This window comes from Cricetulus griseus, chromosome 4, assembly GCF_003668045.3.
Source record: "Cricetulus griseus strain 17A/GY chromosome 4, alternate assembly CriGri-PICRH-1.0, whole genome shotgun sequence".
NCBI classification, from domain to species: domain Eukaryota; kingdom Metazoa; phylum Chordata; class Mammalia; order Rodentia; family Cricetidae; genus Cricetulus; species Cricetulus griseus.
In genome coordinates this window covers 154,851,614-154,873,361 of record NC_048597.1, presented here as the reverse complement: position 1 = coordinate 154,873,361, position 21,748 = coordinate 154,851,614, and the positions used below count along the sequence as shown (strand labels likewise).

Sequence of the window (21,748 nt, the reverse complement as noted above, 5' to 3'; positions counted from 1 at the left end):
GGTCACAGCCTGAAGTTCACAGCTGACAGGTCAAACAAGTCCAGGGCGATCTGGGAGGGAAGCTGGAACTTGTGCAGGCAGCTTCCTCATCCACAGTGACCACCAGGCATGTACCTCATGCCTCTAATGAGCCACAGTATCTTGTTTCAGCCTACATGTCCATGTATTTCCAGCACCTCTCCAAGGCAGGGCTCTGTCTCCCAAGAACATGTTTCCGTTCTCTCTAGGGGAATCAGAATAAGAACAGACCAAACTAGTGCTCACTCTGAGCAACTGAGCCCTACTAAGTAGCTACAGGCTTAGCCATATCTACTACTCTCCTGGAGTATCCAGGACAAGGAGCCCCATCTCAGGGGAGACCCTGGCTGGCCCCGGCATCTCCCCAACAGCCATTCAATCAGTCCTGGAAACAGGAACTAGCCAAAGATACCAACATAAGGTCCGGAGACATTTGCCTCTTTATCATGATAGGCTGTGCCCAGATTAGTGCCTGGCACCTTCAATGTGTTCATTAAATATTTGTCAGGTTGACAAGTTTGCCCTTTTGCCAAGTCCTTGTTTATGTATGTGTGTATATGTGTAGGTGCACATTGGGGCGGGGTCTAACTCTGGTCATCAGGCTTGGCAGCAAGCAGTACCTTTACTTGATGAGCTACCCTACAGTCTCTCTTTTGTCAAATCATCATCTTCTTCTTCCTCCTTCTCTTCTATTTTTGGATTTAAATTTTATGTGTATGAATGTATGCCACAGGAGTGCCTAGAGGTTAAGGATGGTTGTGAGCCACCGTGTGGGTGCTGGGAATAGAACCCAGGTCCTCTGCAAAAGAAACAAGTACTTTTCTTTTTCTTTCTTTCTTTTTTCTTTTTTCTTTTTTCTTTTTTTTTTCTTTTTCTTTTTTTTTTTTTTTGGTTTTTTCGAGACAGTGTTTCTCTGTGGCTTTGGAGGCTGTCCTGGAACTACCTGTCTTGTAGACCAGGGTGGTCTCGAACTCTCAGAGATCGGCCTGCTTCTGCCTCCCGAGTGCTGGGATTAAAGACATGAGCCACCAATGCCCATCGAAACAAGTACTCTTAATCTGTCTGAACTGTCTCTCCAGACCCCTCTTTTTTTTTTTTTTTTTTTTTTTTTTTTTTTTTTTTTTTGTTTTGCCAAATCTAAAACAAAAACCTCTATAGGCCAACTTTAAAATGTGACTAAAAAAATTTGTGGTTGCTGTTTTGTTTTTTTTTGTTTTTTTGTTTGTTTGTTTGTTTGTTTTTAGACAGGGTTTCTCTGTGTAACCACTCTGGCTATCCTGGAACTTGCTCTGTAGACCAAGCCGGCCTTGAACTCACAGAGATCCACCTGCTTCTGCCTCCCGAGGGCTGGGATTAAAGGCCTGTGCCACCACCACCTGGCAAGGATTTTTTTTTTTTAATAAAAGTACCTTTCTCTTCTGGTTTTATCCCCACAAGCACAGTGGTTAGTGCTCACTTTACTCCTCTTGTGTATTCATTTATGTTTCTAGCTGCTCTCAACATAGTCTTCTGCTATAAGCTACCTTATATTTCTCTCTATTTCTCTCTCTCTCTCTCTCTCTCTCTCTCTCTCTCTCTCTCCTCTCTCTCCCCTCCCTCTCCCTCTCCCTCTCCCTCTCCCTCTCCCTCTCTCTCTCTCTCAGTCCCAGCTCTTTCACTCTCCTCTCTGTTCTGCTAGCCCAGGAACCCACAGAGATGGCAGACAAATTTTCAGGAAGGTGCTGCCTCTGAGTCCAAGGGTAGCATATGTTAAGGTGCTGGGGAAGTCACTTGGGTCACATCCAACCATGTCTCAGGCATTTCTCAAGCCTCTGATTTGTGTTAAGTTCTCAAGAACTTAATGTAGATGAGTTGGAATTTAAACAGTGTGTGTCTTGTGTCCAGAGGGTTCTGTGCTCCCAAGGGAAGAGGGACTGAGGCTGTGCAGGGCTACACTGTGAGGGGGCATGGTAACATGTGTGAAGGTTCTGAGCAGAACTCAGGGTACCTGGGAGGGAGGGAGAAAGGCACAGAAGACAAAGCACAAAAGGCCTGCAGAAAGGAGGGTAAGGGAGGGTTAGATGCCATGCTAAGCTGTGACCTATGAAATTATTAATTCGTTTAATCAGTACACTGAAATTCTATTCTAAGTCCAGTGCCAGGGTGTAAATGAACAGTGCTTTTTGAAAGACTTTAATATTTATTTATTCATTCATGGGAGTATGCCATGGGCACTTTGTGGAGGTCAAAGGACAGCATTTTTAAAAGATTTATTTGTGTGTGTGTGTGTGTGTGTGTGTGTGTGTGTGTGTGTGTGTGTGTTCCCTGGAGCTGGAATGATAGGCAGGTTGTGAGCTGCCCAATGTGGGTGCTGGGAATGGAACTTGGGTCCTCTGGAAGAACAAGCAGCAAGTGTTTTTAACAGCTGCAGCATCTCCACAGTCCCTCAGAGGAAAGCTTGCAGGAGTTGGTTTTCTCTTTACATCATGTCCATCCATCCAGGGATGAACTCAGATTATTATCAGGCTTGGCAGCAAGCACTTTCACCTACTGAACTATCTGTTTGGCTGAATGTACAATGTAGTGTTTAATAAATACTAGTTTTCCCCACCCTTATAGAGTCAATAGTCCATGGGTCTCAAGGGTTGTATTGTAGCTTCTCCCACTGAGAGATAGCTGAAAATAAGAATGTAACTACAATCAGGCGGTATACACCTTTAATCCCAGCACTCAGGAGGCAGAGGCAGGCAGATCCCTGTGAGTTTGAGGTCAGCCTGGTCTACAAAGTGAGTTCTAGAACAGCCAGGGTTACACAGAGAAACTCTTGTCACGAAAAACCAAAAAGAAAGAAAAAAAAAAGAATATAACTACAAAAGTAGAAGCAGTTTATCTAGCAATAAGTATATATTTAAGCAAATTATGGTATGTCTATATAATAGAATGTTATGCAGCAATTAAAATGAAGTTTGCAAGCATAGGAGAAGAAGTCATAGTTCTAAAAGCCTTACAAAAGCACATTTACAATACTCTCTGGAAAAAAGTTAAGAATCTAGACAGATGATAAACATCCACAAAGAAAAACTAGAAGGAAAGGCTATAAAATGGACCTGGTTGATAGGGTAATGGATTAGTATGTACAAAGCCCTGGGTTCCATTCACAGCATAGTGTAAACCTGGGGTAGGGTGGTGTGTATTCCTGGAATCCCAGCACATAGGAAGTCGAGACAGGAGGATTAGGAGTTCAGTGTCATCCTCAGCTACATATCAAGTTTGAGGTCAGTCAAGGCTATGTGAGACCACTGGCTGTCCTTCCCAGCACTGCCTCGCAGCTCACATCTGTTTGTAACTCCAGGGGATCTGACACACTCATAAAGACATACCTGCAGGCCAAACACCAATGCGTATAAAATAAATAGATTTAAAAAAATGTTTGGGAAAAATACCTCCAAATATTAACTGTGGTTATGCCTCTATATAGCAATCTTCCTGTCATTTTAGGCTTTTGTACCAAGCAGTTTTTCTGTTAAGCACTTTTTTACCTTTTCAGCACAATATTTGTCAAGAAAGAGAAAGGCAGGGAGCAGAAAGGATATGTGATATGTAGGGTTTTAGTTGGGGAGGGTGGTAGGGGAGGAGGGGTGGGAGTGGGAACTGGGATCGACATGTAAAACAATCTTGTTTCTAATTCAAATAAAAAAGGAAAAAAAAGAAAGAGAAAGGCTGGGTGTAGGGACTCACACTGAGGTGGAGGTAGGAGGATCAAGAGTTCAAAGTTGGGGGCTGGAGAGATGGCTCAACGGTTAAGAGCACTGGCTGCTCTTCCAAAGGACCTGGCTTCAATTCCCAGCACCCACATGGCAGCTCACAACTGTCTGTAACTCCTATTCCAGGGCCTCCAACACCCTCACACAGACATATGCAAGCAAAACACCAACGTACATAAAATACAAATAAATAATTAAAAAAAAGAGAGAGAGAGAGTTCAAAGTCATCCTCAGGAAAGAGATGGGCCTGGACTACACTTGACCATCTTGGGTTTTTTGTTTATTTATTTGTTTTATTTTGTTTTTGAGACAGTTTTTGTATGTAGCTCTGCCTTTCCTGGAACTCACTTATGTAGACTAAGCTGGCCTTGAACTCAGATCTGGCTGCCTCTGCCTCTTAAACGCTGGGATTAAAGGCATGTGCTATCACGCCCAGCCACACTTGATTATCTTAAAACAACAATGAAAGGAAACAAGATGAACAAAATAAAACAAGAAATACAAGTGGACAAAGGAGGAGGTTGGAGGGATAAGACAGACACCTATATACCTGACATGATTTAGGCATTGTAACACTCAGAGGGCAGGGCTGCTTGTCTCTGTTGCTGTTGGACAATCCCTTTAGTGCTGCTGATCAGCCCCTTCTTGCTTATCAGTGAAGGACAGAACACCTGGGGATTCGCATAGGCTTTATGTGACAGATTGAACACTCTGGTTGGTTTGATAAAGCGCCTATCCCTAGGGGGACTGTCTTGCTGTGTGACTTTAGGCAAGTCAGCCCGCCCTCCAAGGTGACTCCCTGGCTGCTCGTTCCTCTGGAGGAGACTTCCCCTTATGTTTCCAGAAAACTGGATGAACAGGAAGATGGCAGTAGGCAAGCCAGTTCCCCTCCCAACATCTCTTTTCTTTTCTTTGTGTCACTCTCTTCTGAGTGCACTGGGGACTAATACATATGTATCTGTTATCTCTTTCCAGGAAATGATCGAAATGGCTTAGATTTCAACAGACAGGTAAGAACTTGGGTCAGAAGACGTTCATCCTATAAATTCTGGGGGCATCCGACAAATATAAAATTTGTTGGTGATCATCTAGCTTTCAGGATGAAAGGGCCTGGAGTCCATCCTCCTTGTCACCACCATGATCCAGAGTTTGAGTCTTCCTTCTAGAGAGCTCTGATAAGTGGGGCCGCTTTTGGATGAATTGCATTGTGTCTGTAATTGGGATAACTACCTGCAGAGCTTCAGCTCCCCAGGTATTGACTAAGCCTCAGTGGATCTGTGATGTGGACTATCTGATGTGGAGAGGAAGTTACAGAGCCCCAAAGAACAAGGTGGTTGTTCTTCCATAGGAAACTCTTGACTGAAAGCTAGATGATAAGAGGCCATGGCAGGGAAAGAAGCATTCAGACAGGAGCACTTGGGGGCTGGGGAAGCAGCTTGGTGGGTGGGGGTGTACAGTGCTTGCTTAGCATGTAGGAAACCTTTGGTTCCATTCACAGTATCAAAGAAACTGGGCATGGTGGCACATGCCTGAAATCCTCACATTTTAGAGAAGGACAAAGGAAGATCAGAAATTCAAGGTCATCCTTTGCTACATAGGAAGTTCAGCTGTCTCAAAACAAGAGTATGTAACCAGGCTTGGGGAATGGAGGCACTAGCTTAGGGCTTTGGAAGACATCCAAAGTAGATGGCTAGAGTTAACTTGGAAGGGCTTTACACAGAATCACATGGAGTTGGAAGATAGAGAAATCAATGGGAATGGCTAGAGAGAAAGTTGAAGTGACACATCTCTCTAGGTGACAAGCTGACGAGAAGCCTGGAGGTAGGAAGTATAATGCAAGGTGTGTTGGGGAGCAGAAGTCTGGGCTGATGATAATAGTGGGAAGTCTGGGGATGAGGCTAAGGAAGCTCCTGTTTCTACTGGTCTCTAGCTGGTTAACTTTAAGTACAAGCATGCGTGCGTGCGTGCGTGCGTGCGTGCGTGCGTGCGTGCGTGTGTGTGTGTGTGTGTGTGTGTGTGTGTGTGTGTGTGTAGGATCACCAGGCTCCTTCCCTATACTCTTGATACCCTAGTCCACACTTGGGTGGAAATGTGGGAAGGAGCTGGGTCAAATGTGTGTTACACAAATTACGTATGTTCCTGTATTCTCTTATTTGAAGAGGGAATCCAAAGTTACTTGCTGACATTTCCTTAAAAGGCTGTTCATTCTAGAAGCATTTTTCATGGTTAAAAAGATGATTATATAGAGTGCTAAACCAAAACCTCTCAGGCAGGCAAATTTGTTCATCAGGAAGGCTGAGAATTTTGCCAACAAATGAAAACCAGCTACTCTCCTTCTGCCACAGAGACTAGGGGCCATAGGCCCCATTAAAGAGAGAGATCTGGGTTAGCTATGAGGAAGGACTCCCAGCCTATGCAGTATAATAAATTCTGGAATAACTAGAGAGGAATACTACAGAATTAGTTTCTTGCTCAATGTCCTCAGATGGGAGACAGATTCTTATCTGAGAGAAAATTCCAGCCAGTCAGACATGGGAGTCCCCATGGCAATACTGTGGGAGGCAGGAGGATTATTGTGAGTTTGAGCCCAGCTTGAGGTGCAGAGTTAGACTCTGTCTCAACTAACTCTCCCCAACCCTTAAAAAAAAAAAAAGGTGGCAGGGTAGGGGTAGGGAATTCAACCAGGAAACTTCAATGGACATCCAAGGATTTTTGTAACTCTGAAGGAGTATTGAGTAGGTTGAGGCCTCATGACCCTCATTCAGCCCGGGTCTGCTTCTCACTGTCACCAGGCTTTGATAAGTAGTCAAGGAGGTGAACTCCCACCAAAATGTGGTCACGACAACTGCCAGGCAGAGTGTTGGGTCACCTGTGTGATGTAGCTTGAGAAGTCCTTGTGCTGGACAGCCTATGTCTACATGGAGGTCCTGGCCCTTTGCACATCTTTCAGTGTGGTCTTGCCTCTGGATAACACTGACAAGGAACAGATGGGACAGAGTTTTCATCTGAGGAGGGGGTTGGAGGGAGAGGCATGCAGCATTGCACACTTCCCTGGGAGCTTTGCTCATAAGCATATTCACAGCCTCTTAAGGTTCCTCTGCCCCATCCCTCTAGTCCTTCCAAGGCCATCAGATCTCAATATCTACACATTCAGAGCTTCATTCCACCTCAGCCCCTGCTTGGCAGTAATGTCTACTTCCTTAGTACTTTACAAGGGAAGGCAGCTCACAGCCACTGACCACCAATGCTGCAGGCTCTTTATCTCATATCATTCCTACCGTGGTCCAGGAGATAATCATGTGTTGCTATCCTGACTCTACAGGTGAGGAAACTGCCTCTAAGGCAGCCACGCCTTTTTCAGCAAGGACCTAAGACATTAAGCAATTTGACAAAGGTCATGCAGTTGGTCAACTGGCTGGGCCAGGATTTGAACCCACGCCTCTGATTCTAGAGCTTATTTTCCCTTGTTTCCTTTGCAGAATCCTCCTCTGCATCTCTCTATCTATATACACCATCCTTGGGGAGAGGCCTGGGAGCAGAGACTGCAGATGACCTCATTATGACTAAATGGGAGGCAGAGGGAGTGGGGAGAGGACAGGAGGAAAGCATGGTTGTGCTCAGACACAAACAAGATGTTGTCAGACTCCCCAGAGTGGAAGAGTCTGCTGCCCTTGTTGCAGCCCCTGTGTAAAGCCCCAGGCTAGCTGGTGCAACTAGGAGTTGCAGCCTGGAGCTGGATGAATGGCAGTTCTGAAGTTGCATGAGCCAGGGGTGTTGAGTCACCCACTGTGTGTGAAGCATGGCCACGCTGAGCCAGTGATCTTTAGGAGATAGTTGTGTGCAGGCAAAGGACCCAGGAGTAGAGGTGCCTCTTTGTCCCAGGGCAGCTACAATGGGGTTGAGAGGTAGTAGGCAGAGGCCAGATACCTGGATGGAGGCAAGCTGTGGCCTCCAGTGTTGCCTGCCCTTTGTTAGTTGCTGGCCTTTCACAAGCCTCTCCCTTCTGGGCCTCTGTTTGTTCATGAACAAAATGAATAGGTTTGGATATGATGATCTCCAAGATTCCTATAGTCTATGTGCTAAGAAACCACTAATGAGCTGGACTTGGGCTTCTACTTTTTGAGAGAGAAATTTCCGTCTGAAATGAGAATTCTGTAAGGAATGAGGGAGCTGAGCTCTGCAATACTGCCTGAGAATCTTTCTGAAATGAGGGTCCTGGAAGTGGGTGGCTAAGGAACAGTGGGACTCTAGCTGGCAGAAAGTGTCCCAGGCATAGAGTACAGTGAGTATGAAGACTTTACTCAAAGAAAGGGCTCAGTTTGGGGGAAAGGGAGAGGCAGAGTTGAACAGAACATGAACATGAAGTCAGAGCTCTGGGTTGGGCCAAATTAGGAAGACCTCTGTGTGCTATCCCTGAAGCTCAGAGCTTCTGCAGGAAGTAGGGGCTCACGAGGCATTTCAAACTTTCAAACATAGCTAATAGCAGTCAAGGGCAGAGCACTGATGAGGCACATGGGTGAGGAAGAGGAGGAGGACAGATTAAGAACTGATGCTGGAAAGGCTAAATGGGATGCAGTTGTAATACACAGAGATGGGTAGGTTTACAGCCAGGAATGGGAGCAAAGATGCTGAGTGTGTCATCATCTCATTTCACCTGGGCTCAGATCCTGGCTCTGTATTGTATGATTGTGTGGCCTCGGGCATGTTCTTCTATCTCCGTGAGGCTCAGTCTCCTCATCTGGAAGATGGGGCAAATAATGATATCTGTTACATGGGGTGGTTGTAGAGATCAAAGGTGGCATGAGTGTGTGCCCTTATCCAAGAACCTGAACACATAGATCGTAGTATCTTTTGTGACTAGTGTATCACTGGATTTGAAGAGTTCCAGATCTGAGTGAATCCACTTTGAGATATGATCAGGGGTGTTAGGGCAGCAGGTTGGATGTGGACCAGAAAAGAGAGGGATGGGTAAGATGTGACCTTAAGGCTCTTGAGCATCGGTGAGACTGCCATCAGAGGGCAAGAGGACAGACCCAGGGCCAGTTCATCCAGTGGCAAGTGGAGGAGGGATGACGGCATAGGGAGGTACAGGTATTCTGTAGGTGCTGAGAAGTTTGGATTTGGAGCCCAAGCTGGACATGGGTCAGGACTGGGGCTACCCTGACTGACTTCATGAAGAGATGGGATGGAGAGAAGGGCTTCATTCAAGGAAGTGAGAAGGAGCTTTCAGAGATGGGCTAAAGACTGGATGCTTGTAGGTGAATCTAAGAGGAGAACCACACCAAGGCAGGAAAGATTTTGTGATGATGGGAACAGCATGCAGAGATACTGATGAGCCCCAAGTCTAAAAATGGGATAGTAGACTGAACAGGATGGCAGGCAGTGATGTTGGCCCATATAGTATAGTCCTTGGTGAGAGCAAATACCAAATAGCCATTGTTGAGAGCTGAATGAGAGTTAAAGAAGTGATGAGATTTGCACTTCAGAGTCCCCTTTCAAGGAAGGGGATTATGAAGGTGTGAAAGCATTGGCTTAAAAAGAAGAGTGTAGAGAGAGGGCTTTGGGGGCTGAGGAGGTAAGAGGTGGGGAGATGCAACATAGAAAGGGGGCCTGAGCCGGGCATTGGTGGCACACACCTTTAATCCCAGCACTCGGGAGGCAGAGGCAGGAGGATCTCTGTGAGTTCCAGACCAGTCTGGTCTACAAGAGCTAGTTCCAGGACAACAGCCTCCAAAGCCACAGAGAAACCCTGTCTCAAAAAAACCAAAAAAAAGAGAGAGAGAGAGAGAGAAAGAAAGAAAGAAAGAAAGAAAGAAAGAAAGAAAGAAAGAAAGAAAGAAAGAAAGAAAGGGGGCCTGGTGGTGGCACACAGGGGAAACCAATGAGGGCTTAGATGATGAGTAGGGCTCTTCCAAGAAGGGTGGAGGCTGCCTTTTGGAGGCTTTCTATTCAGTTTTGTTTGAGACAAGGTCTCATGAAGCCTAGGCTAGCCTTGTACTCACTATGTAGCCAAGGTTGGCCTTGAATCCTTCTGCCTTTATCTCTGAAGTTCCAGGATTACAAGGGTATGCTACCACACTCATCCCCCTAATTCTGTGAGCCACCAGGAGAGTCTGAAGCAAGTGGGAAAATTTGTCTTGTCCTCCAAGCTGGATATCAGTGACCTGGGGTTTCCTGTCATCCCAGCTTGGCAGTATTTGGGGTCCACTGACACTATATGTAGTTCACTATGTCCTTCTGTTGACTTCATTGTACAGAGCAATTGCTCTGCTGTGCCCCTGCATAGCATTGAGTTTGTCTCTGGCTGCTAAGACACACATACTGACTTGTAGTATTTAATTAATTGGCTCCACAAGGCACCTTCTCAGCTTAAGGAAAGGTCTCTGGGGACTCAGAGTGCTGGAGAATCTTCTCTGGGGAGGCCCATGAAGGAGACACAGAGTGGCAACACCAGGTTCCACACCTGGCACAGAAGGGCCTGTGGGTAGCAGAATAAGCTCCTTGTATAGGGCACCTAGGAACAGTTGAGCTTAAAGAAAAAAAAAAAAGGAAGGAAAACTGCCTGGGTTTAGCTTAGTTCTAAAAGCCTGTGCTTGGGTGGGTGCTATGAAGTGGGGAAGGAGTGAAGCATGGTCTCTGCCCACAGGCACTCCCAGTCCAATGTGGGGAAATGGACCGTGTCTTGCATTATAGGAGCCTGTGTATAGGAACATCCATGGAGCGAATCCCTAAGTTTAAAAGAATCCCAGGAGCAGACACAACTCCTAGGGAGAGGTCAAACATGCTGGAAGGAAACACAGAGCCTCCTGTGAAAGGCCCAGGAGGCTGAGAATGAAGAATGTCAGGTTCTCTGGTTGCTCCAAGGATGCTGCAGTATTCAGAACTGTCCTTCCACATAGAAGCTGGATTATCCAAGATGGGTTCTGGATAAAGGAAAGAAGTAGCCCATAATCCAACTGCTCAAGAGGCTAAAGTAGAAGGATGGCACATGAAAAGCCTCCCTGGGCTACACAGAGAGCTCAACACTAGACCAGACAGCTTAGCAAGATCCTGTCTCAAAAAGTAAAGTCAAAAGAGGGCTATAGCTGTAGCTCAGTGGTAGAGTGCTTACTTAGTATGCACAAGGCTTTGAGTTCAATTCTCAGCACCAGGAATAAGAGGGAGAAGAGGAACTGCTAAACCACAATTTGACACCTCTATGAAGCATAGCTGGATTATAGGATACCATTGCATAATGTCCCCTACCCCCAGTTCCAAGGAAGCAAAGCAATTGGAAGACAGATATTGGAGCCTGGCAGCACTATACTGGAAATAGGGTTTTGATGAATGGTCACTACAAGCTCCCTAGGACCCCAGAATCACAGAATTATGCACACAATGAGTCTGGTAGAGGAAAAACTAGAAACTGGAGCCAAGCTGAATACCCACTCACACTCTTTCTAAATTGCTTCCTCATTAGACCCAGAATTACAGGATTCTGAAGAGTCCCCTTAAAATCTTAAAATGAAATTGTTATAAATTTTAAAAATTTCCAGGCATGATAGCTCACCTCTATAATCTCAGCACTTTTGGGAGTCATAGGATGGTAGATCTCTGTGAGTTCAAGGTCAGCTTGGTTTACATAGTAAGTTCCAGACCAACCAGGGCAGCATAGTGAGACCCTGTATTAAAAAATTAATAAAATTTGCCCAGGGATGGTGGCACATGGCTTTAGTTCCATTCCAGCACTTGGGAGGCAGAGGCAAGCAGATCTCTGTGAGTTTAAGGCCAGCCTCATCTACAGAGTGAGTTCCAGGACAGCCAAGCCGCACAGACAAACCCTGTCTAGAAGAACAAATAAACAAAAATTAATAAAATTTTCTAATTTTAATAAAAAAGGAGAGAGCTAAGAAGTCTACAATTAAAACAATTTGAATTCAACGAGCAAATCCTTGGGCACATTCCTCAAAGGAGTAACGAGATGGCAATATGTCCACACCTCTCTGAGCTCGATAGGCACATATGCAGGCGGTTCAAAAGCCATGGTTTTCAAAAACTGTTAAGATCTTGTAAAGCTCAAGCAAAATTAAACAAAAATGTCCTCATCACCATGAAACTGGGCATCATGTGTACACATATAATCCAAGCTCTCAGGGGGCTGGATAGCTCACCTCCAGTTTGAGGCAAGCTTACATAGTGAGTTCAAATTCAACGTAGGCTACAGACTATGATCGTGTCTCAAAAAAATTTTTTTAATTAAAAAGGAAACTGGGCCTGAGAGTGTAGTTTAGTGGCAAAGCACCTGTTTGGCTTCTGTGAAGCCCTGTTGGATATATACCACCACCACCAACAACAACAAAAAAAAAAAAAAAAAAAAAGCTGGGCAGTGATGGTGTGTGCCTTTATTATTCCCAGCACTGGCAGGCAGGGGCAGGTGAATCTTTTGAGTTCAAGGACAACTTGGTCTACAGAGCAAGTTCTATCCAGGGCTACCTAGAGAAACCCTGTCTCAAAACAGAAAGAAAAAAAAGAAAGAAAGAACAGAAACACGGAAAGCAGCATACCAGGGAAAGTGCAAAAGGACCAGGAAGATATCTCCAGTCAGTTTACTGCCTACTGTATAAACATCGGGACCTGAGTTTGGATCCCCAGACCCATGTAAAAAATCTGGGCATTGTTGCCCTATGTAATATAACACATGGGGTAGAGCTTTCTGGCCCACTAGTCAATTGGCAAATGATTGATTCAGTGAGAGACCCTGTATCAAAAGATGGTAGAGGGTGACTGAGGAAGACGGCTGATTGTGTTCCCATGCTCATGCTTGAAAGTGTGTAGCAAAGCTGGGCATGGTAATGTACACTATAATCCCAGCACTTAGGAGGTGTAGCTAGGAGGATCATGAGTTAGGGTCATTCTCAGGTATAAGTGGAGTTTGAAACCAGCCTTGCCTTTACAAGACTGCCAACAAGAGAGGGGAAGGAAGAAAGGGGTGGAAGGAAGGGCAAAGGATAGTTTGTGTTTGCATGCAAAATGGAATTGGGGTGTAAATTTTATGATTAAAGACAAGCTATTTGCCAACACAAATGTCCAGTGGGGCATTTGAAGATAGTGCAAAAGCTGTTTGTAACATGAACAAATGGTTCTTATTTGGTTCTGTGTCCTACGGCACTACAGAACTAGAATTCAGACTCTGCCCAGTGAATCTGAGTGGAGCCGCCCATCACTAAGACAGCCAGCAACGCGCCACCCTCGACTTCAGCAAAGGAGCTGATCTCCGCCTGCCAAGGGGATGTCACTTCTGCTGCACCAAAAGGCAGAGCCAGCCTCAGGCCAAAGTACAAACATGGCTGGCTAAAGGGCACAAATCTTCTCCTCTCTTGAAGTGCATGTTTTATTGGTGCTTTCCCATTCCGGCTTGGGGACGATGCTGGACCTCAACTCCCAGAACTTGGATGGTAGAGGCATGAAGATCAGAAGTTCAAGGTCACCTACAGCAAGATAGCAAATTTATGGTTAGCCTAGGCTACATGAGATTCCATCTCAAATCCTTTGTCAAGAAAAAAAAAAAAAAAGAGTCATTGAATGGAGAGTATGTAAGCCAGGGCCACCTCCGCAGAGAATAAGCTGGCTTGACTGGGTGATGAGGGGAGGGGTGGAGCAGAGTTTTCAGGCAGAAGATAATCGACAAGATTAAGTGACTCTAGTGATTTCCCCACCACAGCCATCGTGTGTATGATATTATATCATTCATTGGCATTTGACTGTGCTCCAGACACCTCGTAAGAAGTGTTTTACAAATATCATTTCTTTCAATATGTGTAGCAACCCTGTTAGGTAGCTGGCATCATCCCCAGTCTATAGGTAAGCAAACTGAGGCAGTGGGGGTTAAGGGATTTCCCATGCCACACTATCTACAATATCCAAGTTGTTGAAAGCTGGGCCGGTGAGTCTCCTGGTCCACGGTTCTGTCACCAGGTGTTCTGCTCATCTTGCACAGGGTGGTTTGACAGAGAAGTACAGCCAGGTTTCCCTGGTGGCTGACTCCTCTTTATAACTTGGTTTTCTCATCCAAACTTGAGAGCAGTAGCTGTGTTGACTTCCCATGATGTCTTAAGAATGGATGCAAATGTAAACCGTACTCATGAGAGTGTCTGGCATACAGCAACCTGCCCATAATCATCCGCCCTTAATACTTTCCGATGAAAGAACCAGTATCTCTTTCTCCTTCTGTGTATGGCTTCTTGGCTGGACTTAGACCAGGTAGGGCAGGCTACAGATGCTTCTAGAAAAGCCATAATCCCACCCCCCACACACACACAAGGCTCTGTCATTTACTTGTCTAAGCTTCCCCAAGCTTGGACAGGGAAGCAACAATAAATGTGTGTGCTTTTGCAGGGTGGAGATTTGTCCCCCATTGCCAGCCATACTTGATGCTTTGGCCTAAGGCTGGGTAACAGCTGTTTCTTATTTACAGCCTGGGCAGCACCCTCAATACCAAGTAAGCCAAGCCTTTCTTTTAGAGAGGAGAGTAGGGTAGGGTAGTGAGTGGCAGGCAGGAACAGGAGGCCTCATCTGAATTCTCCATATTCTCTGGACAGTCACAGGAACCACCAGAGCTTTTATGCAGTAAGGAGGGTAGGTGTTCAGGCCCCAATACTGCAGTTAATTTGTGGGTCCATTCTCGACCATTCTCTTGACCCAGGTTGTTGAATGGACAGCATTAAGGCTGAAGGCAGGAAAGGAAAGGAAAGGAAAGGAAAGGAAAGGAAAGGAAAGGAAAGGAAAGGAAAGGAAAGGAAAGGAAAGGAAAGGAAAGGTCCTTTCCCTTGTTCTTTCTCTCTCCCTCCCCCCCCCTTTTTTTTTGAGACAGGGTTTCTCTGTGTAGCCTTGGCTGTCATGAAACTTGCTCTGTAGACCAGGCTGGCCTGGAACTCACAAAGATCTGCCCTTATTCACTAGGCATCAAAAAGATGGGCTCTCGTGGGAGATGTAAGTAAGTGGCATTTTATGTACTTAGATGGTGATGAGGCTAAAAATGGGGCCAGCCATCTCCCTTCTTGTAGAGGGCCTTTTGGAGCAGGGGTCTTAAAGAGGAGCTGGATTTAGTTCCAAACAATAACAAGTCAGTGCCATTTACTAAACCTTTAGTTTATGGAGGTCACCTTACTGCTGTACACCTTACAAGCAGTAGCTCATTAAAACCTCACACTGGGCTGGGGTTATAGCTCAGTGGTGGAGTGCTCACCTGGCATGCACAAAGCTCTAGGCCCCATCACCAAAAAACAAGCAAACGACCTATAACAACCCAGAGAGGCAGATTCTTTTCATAAGGTGGGGAACGTGAGTCCAGAAGAGGTCAAGTGACTTGCTAAGAGCCTGGGTTCCAGCCTAGGGGGACGTGCTGCACTTTCCATAGGTTCTACCTTATTTGAGATTGCTTAATCCTTACAACAGCCAGTGAGGTAAGCATCGTTATTCCCATTATAGAGCTGGGGAAACTACAGCTCAGAGAGGTTCCGTAACTTCCCCTGTGGAGGGCCTCGGCTGCCAGGCAGGTCTGTCTGACTTCTCACCACACCAGGCTGGTTTGAGAAGGAGAAGCAGGGGAGAGCAAGAGAAAGGAGGTTCCCGCCAGTGATGTCCTGACTGAATCTAACCCAAAGCCCCTCACTTATGGTCTGTACTTTTCCACACTGACAGAGCCTTCTCACTCTTACTAACTCCTGCAGACCTCTCCTGCCTGGGGCTTGCCAGTGGGGAAAGCAGAGATCATATCTTTGGCTCATGGAGGATTGCCAGGTGAAGGGTGGGGTGCAGAAGTGTTCCCACCCAGAGAGGATTCCCCTGGCCCTGGGAGTTACCACCTTGCTGGGCTGTGCGTGAGAAGCATATAGGGAGGAGAGCCTGTTTTCATGTTGTGCCCACAGGCCAGGGGCAGGGCCTGGCTTTCTCTCTGCCCCGAGGCAGAGGGCTTCTTGGGGAGATTGCCCTAGAATCTCTTAGAGAATATTTCTCTAGGAATTATAGCTTCTACTGAAAATATTCCTATTTCCACTTTCCCCTGGAATGTCTGTGATGCCCAGGGACCATCTGCTGGGCTACAGTGTATCTGCTCTATTTATACTCAGACAGGGCCACCTCACATTGTATGTTCCCTTCTGGATGATTTACAGAGGACTGCTTTAAACAATAGGTTTGCCCTTTAGAAAGACTGTGCAAAAGCTGGGCATGTAAACCTGTAAACCCAGCACTGAATGCTGAGGAAAGAAGATCGCTGAGAGGCCAACCTAGGCCATGGAGCCAGGTGAATTGGCAAACACCTTTGATGTCAGTACTGAGGAGACAGAGCAGGCTGGTCTCTGAGTTCAAGGCCAGAGTTACAGTGCCTTTTTAAAAAAAAAATGGAGTTGTAGCTCAGTAAACAGGGTTTAGTGGGTGCATGCTGGTAATCTCAGCACTCAAGAGCAAAAGTTCAAGTCTGGCCTCAGCTATATAGAAAGTTGGAAAACAGCCTGGGATATACACCCTGTCCCAAACCGAGAGAGAGAGAGAGAGAGAGAGAGAGAGAGAGAGAGAGAGAGAGAGAGAGAGAGAGAGAGAGAATCAAACATTGTTATTCTCATTGATAGATAAGGAAACTAAGGCATAGAATTCTATGGGCTGGAGGGATGGCTTAGTGGTTAAGAGCACTGGCTGCTCTTCCAGAGGGACTTAAGCCAATCTCCTTCATTTAGGGTACTGTGACCCCCTTATCTCTCATTTCAGGTTCTACCAACTGACCTCATCCTCATCACCCCCACAGCCCTCTAGGCTTCTGCTGCTTGCACCTGGATTGGGGGTGGAGTGTTGACTTCTTTTATCCCATGGCACAGCCCTCCCCAAACTCCTTTGACTCCTGTTCCCTAAGGATCCATCCTAGTCAGATTTGTTTTGTTTCTCTTTATAGACCCCTTTCCTGCCCTGGCATCTTCTGTCTGTTCCATAGATTTGGTTACATGGACTGCCACAGTAAGCTCTAGTTCAGCCCTGCAGAGGACAGTGTGGCAGCATCCCAATTACCTCTACTCTGAGGAGCTGTGCAACCAGGAAACTGATGTTCTAGTCTCCATTTCTCCTCTGTAAAATGGAAGGGAATAATAACATTAAATATAATGAAATGAACTCTAGTATAAAGTATCTGGACAAAATAAATGCTCTTCTTTTTCTTTTTTTTTTTTTTTCTTTTTTTGGTTTTTCGAGACAGGATTTCTCTGGGGCTTTGGAGGCTGTCCTGGAACTAGCTCTTGTAGACCAGGCTGGTCTCGAACTCACTGAGATCCACCTGCCTCTGCCTCCCGAGTGCTGGGATTAAAGGCGTGCGCTACCAACGCCCAGCTATAAATGCTCTTCTTTATGGGTGTATTGTTAAGAGTTTCAAGTGCTGAAGCAATATTGCTTTCAACTGCACCTCTTCACAGCAGCCTGCCTCCAATTAGCCCCTTCTTCTCAGGCTTGCTCTTGGACAGGCTCTGGAGCTTGGCTGACAACTCTGCTCAGGCCTCCCCTCAACTGCTGGTCTTCCACTAAGTAACCTATGACTGTGTGCACAACCTAGCCTGTTACTAGAGCAATGAAGAGAAAGATGTGACCATCTTGAAACACACAGGCATGCCTCATTGCACCTAAGCGAGTGATTTTTTGATATATTTACGTAAATCAATTTGTTAAGTGGTATCTTATTTTTTCATTGCCAAGAGAGCCTGCATTTAAAGAAATAACTAGCCATGTGGTCTAAGCCTATAATCCCAGCAGTTGGGAGTAAAGACTAGAAGTCCAAGGACATTCTCAGTTATATAGAAACTTTGAGACCAACCTGGGCTACATGAGACCTTGTCTTTAAAAACTAAAACTAAAAAAAGATAGGGCTGGCAAAATGACTCGAGTAAAAGCTGCTTGCTGCCAAGATTGGCAATGTGACTTTCAACCCTGGAACACACATGGTAGAAAGAAAGAATGGACTTCAGAAATTTGTCCTCTGACCTCCACATTTGAGCTGTGGTGCATGAACACTCACACACATACACACATGCATACATTCATACATGCTCACTCCTGAACATGAACATGTGCAAAGTAAATACATGTAATGTATTTGTTTAAATACTAGGTTTAATCTTTTCAGAAAGCAAAGCTTTTGGTGGGGCGGGGATGGGGGGGGCAGATGAAACCAAACAACATCAACAGGGCTTGTTGAATGTGAGTAACATATTAATCTCACTTTTCCTTACTGTATATTTGTGTGTGTGTGTGTGTGTGTGTGTGTGTGTGTGAGTGAGAGAGAGAGAGAGAGAGAGAGAGAGAGAGTATTTTGTTTGTGTGTCTGTGTGTATGTAAGAGAGAGAGAGATGTATGTGCAGATAAAAGCATCCATGTGTGCATACAGAGGCCAGAGGAGTACATTGAATGCCCTACTCTCTATCACATTCTTTTGGGACACACAGGCTTTTGGGGATTTAAACTCAGGTCCTTGTACTTGAGTAAGCACTCACCCACTGAGTCATCATCTCCTGAGCCCCTGTTATTTTGTTTGTTTGTTTTTGAGACTATCTCAAGTAGCCCAGACTGACTTTGATTTTGCTATGTAATTTGCCTTGAACTCCTCATCTTCTGAACTCTGGGATTTATGGGTATGTGCCACTACTCCTAATAAGTTTGGAAATTAGGCCCATAGGATATCTCATCAGGTAAGGGCACTTGCCATCAAGCCTTACAACCTCAGTTCAATCCTTGGGAACCACAATCAAGGAAGAAGAGAAATGACTTCTGCAGGTTGTTCTCTGGTCTCCAAATGTGTCCCATGGCATGTGAGTTACACATTAATGTCACTTTTCCTTACTGTGTGTGTGGTGTCTATGCAGACACACCACAGCATGATTCCTATATGGGTGGGCAGTGGAATAAACGTGCCCATCTACAACTCCCCTCCAGTCTAGGTGCTGTGAATGGCTGCCCTCTCCTTGTGTAACTCTGCTGTCTGTCATCAAAGTCTTTTCTCCTTCAGATCCACAAAACTCACTCCTTTTCCTAAGAAGGTGAGCTTATTGAGTTTATGTAAACAGACACTCCAGTCAGCGCTGGGAAATCTGCACTGGTAAATATTTCCCAACTCCACATTTTGCTGCTAGGCCCTGGAGCTGTTTGCGGAGGCATCCCAGCTCTTGGCCAAGTGGGTGCTCAGTGCTGGGACCTGCCTCTAGCGACCACGGGGTGTGGATAGGACTCTGCTGACACTGTGTGAGCTTGCTTGGTCATTCAGCTGATAACCCAAGTCAAAACAGCCCTCTATAAAGACCCCTTAGGAAGTCACTGGCTTGGTTGTCTCCTGCTGTTCTGGCCACTTTAATGGAAGCAATGTGATGCGGGGGGGGGGGGGGGGTGAGGTCATCCTTGACATCTGTACCATGGTGGTGATTTTGACTTTTGATAAACTAGAGCACAGAGTCACCCAGATTCTTAGGGCCTGTCCTCAGTAGAGATCCACAGGTCTCCCTGTCCTGGCATGGGGCTTTCTTCTTGCCTTTCATCCTGTGCCTTGTCCTGTTGAATTTTCCCAGTCCCAGTCATGACTTCATTTATGCCCTCTACAGTGAAAGTCAAATGGGAGAAAACAAAGTGAACTTTTGTAAAACTGGACATACTCCATTCTTTTTTGTTTGTTTGTTTGTTTGTTTGTTTGTTTGAGACAGGGTTTCTCTGTGGCTTTGGAGGCTGTCCTGTAACTAGCTCTTGTAGACCAGGCTGGTCTCGAACTCACAGAGATCCACCTGCCTCTGCCTCCCCAGTGCTGGGATTAAAGGCGTATGCCACCAATGCCCGGCCACATACTCCATTCTTTTAAGTCAAGATTTTGCTTGTCCTGGTGCTAAAATATTTATGTTATATAATGAAACAGTGGTGAAAGTGGGTGGTACCACTTTAACATCTCCCTGTGTGTGTGTGTGTGTGTGTGTGTGTGTGTGTGTGTGTGTGTGTGTGTGTGTGTTGGGGTAGGTGCATATGCATCTGTGTGCTCTGTGCTCACAAGGGTAGAGGTCAGGGATCAACTTTGGGTCTCATTCCTCATGCATTGTCCACTTAATATTTTTAGTGTCTGTCTTTGGCTTGAAGTTCACCGAAGCTTGACTGGCTCTGATCCCTGGGCATCTGCCTGCCTCTGCCTTCCCAGCACTGGGATTACAAGCAGGTGCCAAGCTTTTTTTTACCTAGGTTCTGAGGCTTAAACTCAGGTCTCCATGCTTGCCTGGTAAGCATTTTACAGACTGAGCCATCTCTTCCGCTAATTAACATTCTTATTTGGCAAAATAACCCTACCCAAATTCATCAAAGAAAGAAATATTGCTAGTCATGAACTTAAAGGCCTGGGCCTGGGAAATTCCAGTCCAGTTAGCCCAGTACATAGACCCCACATCTCATCCCCAAGAGATGTCCTGTGTCAATTGTGTCTCTGCCACAGCTCTTCTAGGCATTTTCAGCTCACCACATAAAAGGTAGCCAACATCAGGGCTGCAGGCTGAAGTGTCAGGCCCTCTTAGCTTCAGGCCTGAGTGGGTCCTGCTCATAGGACAGGTTTTCAGTATTTGAGAAGAGTCAGTCCCCACAACAAACACCCTGAATTTGGTAACCCATTTCATATGTTCTGTGTCCTGCTGCTTTCCCCATGCAGTGCTTCTCAACCTTCCTAACTCTGTGACCTTTTAATACAGTTCCTCATGTCACGATGACCCCAACCATAAAACTATTTCACTGCTACTTCATGGCTGTAATTTTGCTACTGTTATGAATTGTAATGTGAATATGTGACATGTGACCACAAGGGATCTCGATCCACAGATTGAGAACCACTGTGCCCTTCCCCACAGAGGAAAAAGAAAGACTTTTCCTTGTTGTTTAGTCCCAAGCTTAATCCAGGCAGTCATTCCTCTGAATAGTGCATACGTCTAGAAGATTTTTTTCTCTTAATATAGTTGAAAGGAAAATGTGTCCTTTTTGTGATACTTAAAAAATACTTTATGTGTGCCGGGTGTTGGTGGCTCATGCCGTTTTTATTATTTTTATAAAATTATAATTTCACATGTCAATCCCTTCGCCCTCCCCCCTCCCCTCCCCCCTGCTCCCCATAGAGGGTAGGGCCCTCCACGGGGGCTCCCCAAATTCCACAATGTCATCCTGGGCCGGACCTAGGCCCTCCCCAAGGTGTCCAGGCCAAGAGAGCATTCCTTCAGGTGGAATGGGCTCTCAAAGTCCCTTCTTACACCAGGGAAAAATACTGATCCACCACCAGAGGCCCCACAGGGTGCCGAGGCCTCCTCGTTGACATCCACTGTCAGGGGTCTGGATCAGTCCCGTGATGGCCTCCCAGACAGCAGACTGGGGACCATGTGCTCCCCCTTGTTCAGGTCAGCTGTTTCTGTGGGATTCACCAGCCTGGTCCCGACCCCCTTGATCTTCATTTCTCCCTCTCTGCAACTGGGTTCCAGAGTTCAGTTCAGTGTATAGCTGTGGTGTCTGCCTCTGCTTCCATCAGCCACTGGATGAGGGCTCTAGGATGGCATTAAAGTAGTCATCAGTCTCATTATAGGGGAAGGGCATTTAGGGTAGCCTCTCCGCCATTGTGTAGATTGTCAGTTGGTATCATCCTTGTAGATCTCTGGAAATCTCCCTAGTGCCAGATCTCTCCTCGGACCTATAATGGCTCCCTCTGATATGATATCTCTCATCCTGCTCTCTTCTGTTCTTCCCCCAACTCAACTTTCTGCTCCTCCATTTCCTCTTCTCCCCTCCTTTTCTCCTCCTCACATTCTGCCAGCTCCCTCTCCCCTACCCTCATGATCCGAATTAGCTTAGGAGATCCTGGCCCTTCCCATTCTCCAGGGACCATACATTTTTCTCTTAGAGTCCTTCTTGTTTCCTAGTTCCTTTGGTGAAGAGGATTGTAGGCTGGTCATCCTTTGTTCTATGTCTAAAATTCA

General features: G+C 45.9%; 1 protein-coding gene across 2 annotated transcripts in view; it reads left to right on the top strand.

The window, feature by feature from the left end:
• Positions 1-21,748, top strand: part of Pou2f3 (POU class 2 homeobox 3) — an 84,779-nt gene that overhangs the window by 24,785 nt on the left and 38,246 nt on the right. For both annotated transcript variants that reach the window (XM_027411895.2, XM_027411894.2), the window contains exon 3: positions 4,737-4,771. In XM_027411895.2, coding sequence (XP_027267696.1) covers positions 4,737-4,771 — 35 coding nt within the window. The remainder of the gene's footprint in view (positions 1-4,736; positions 4,772-21,748) is intronic.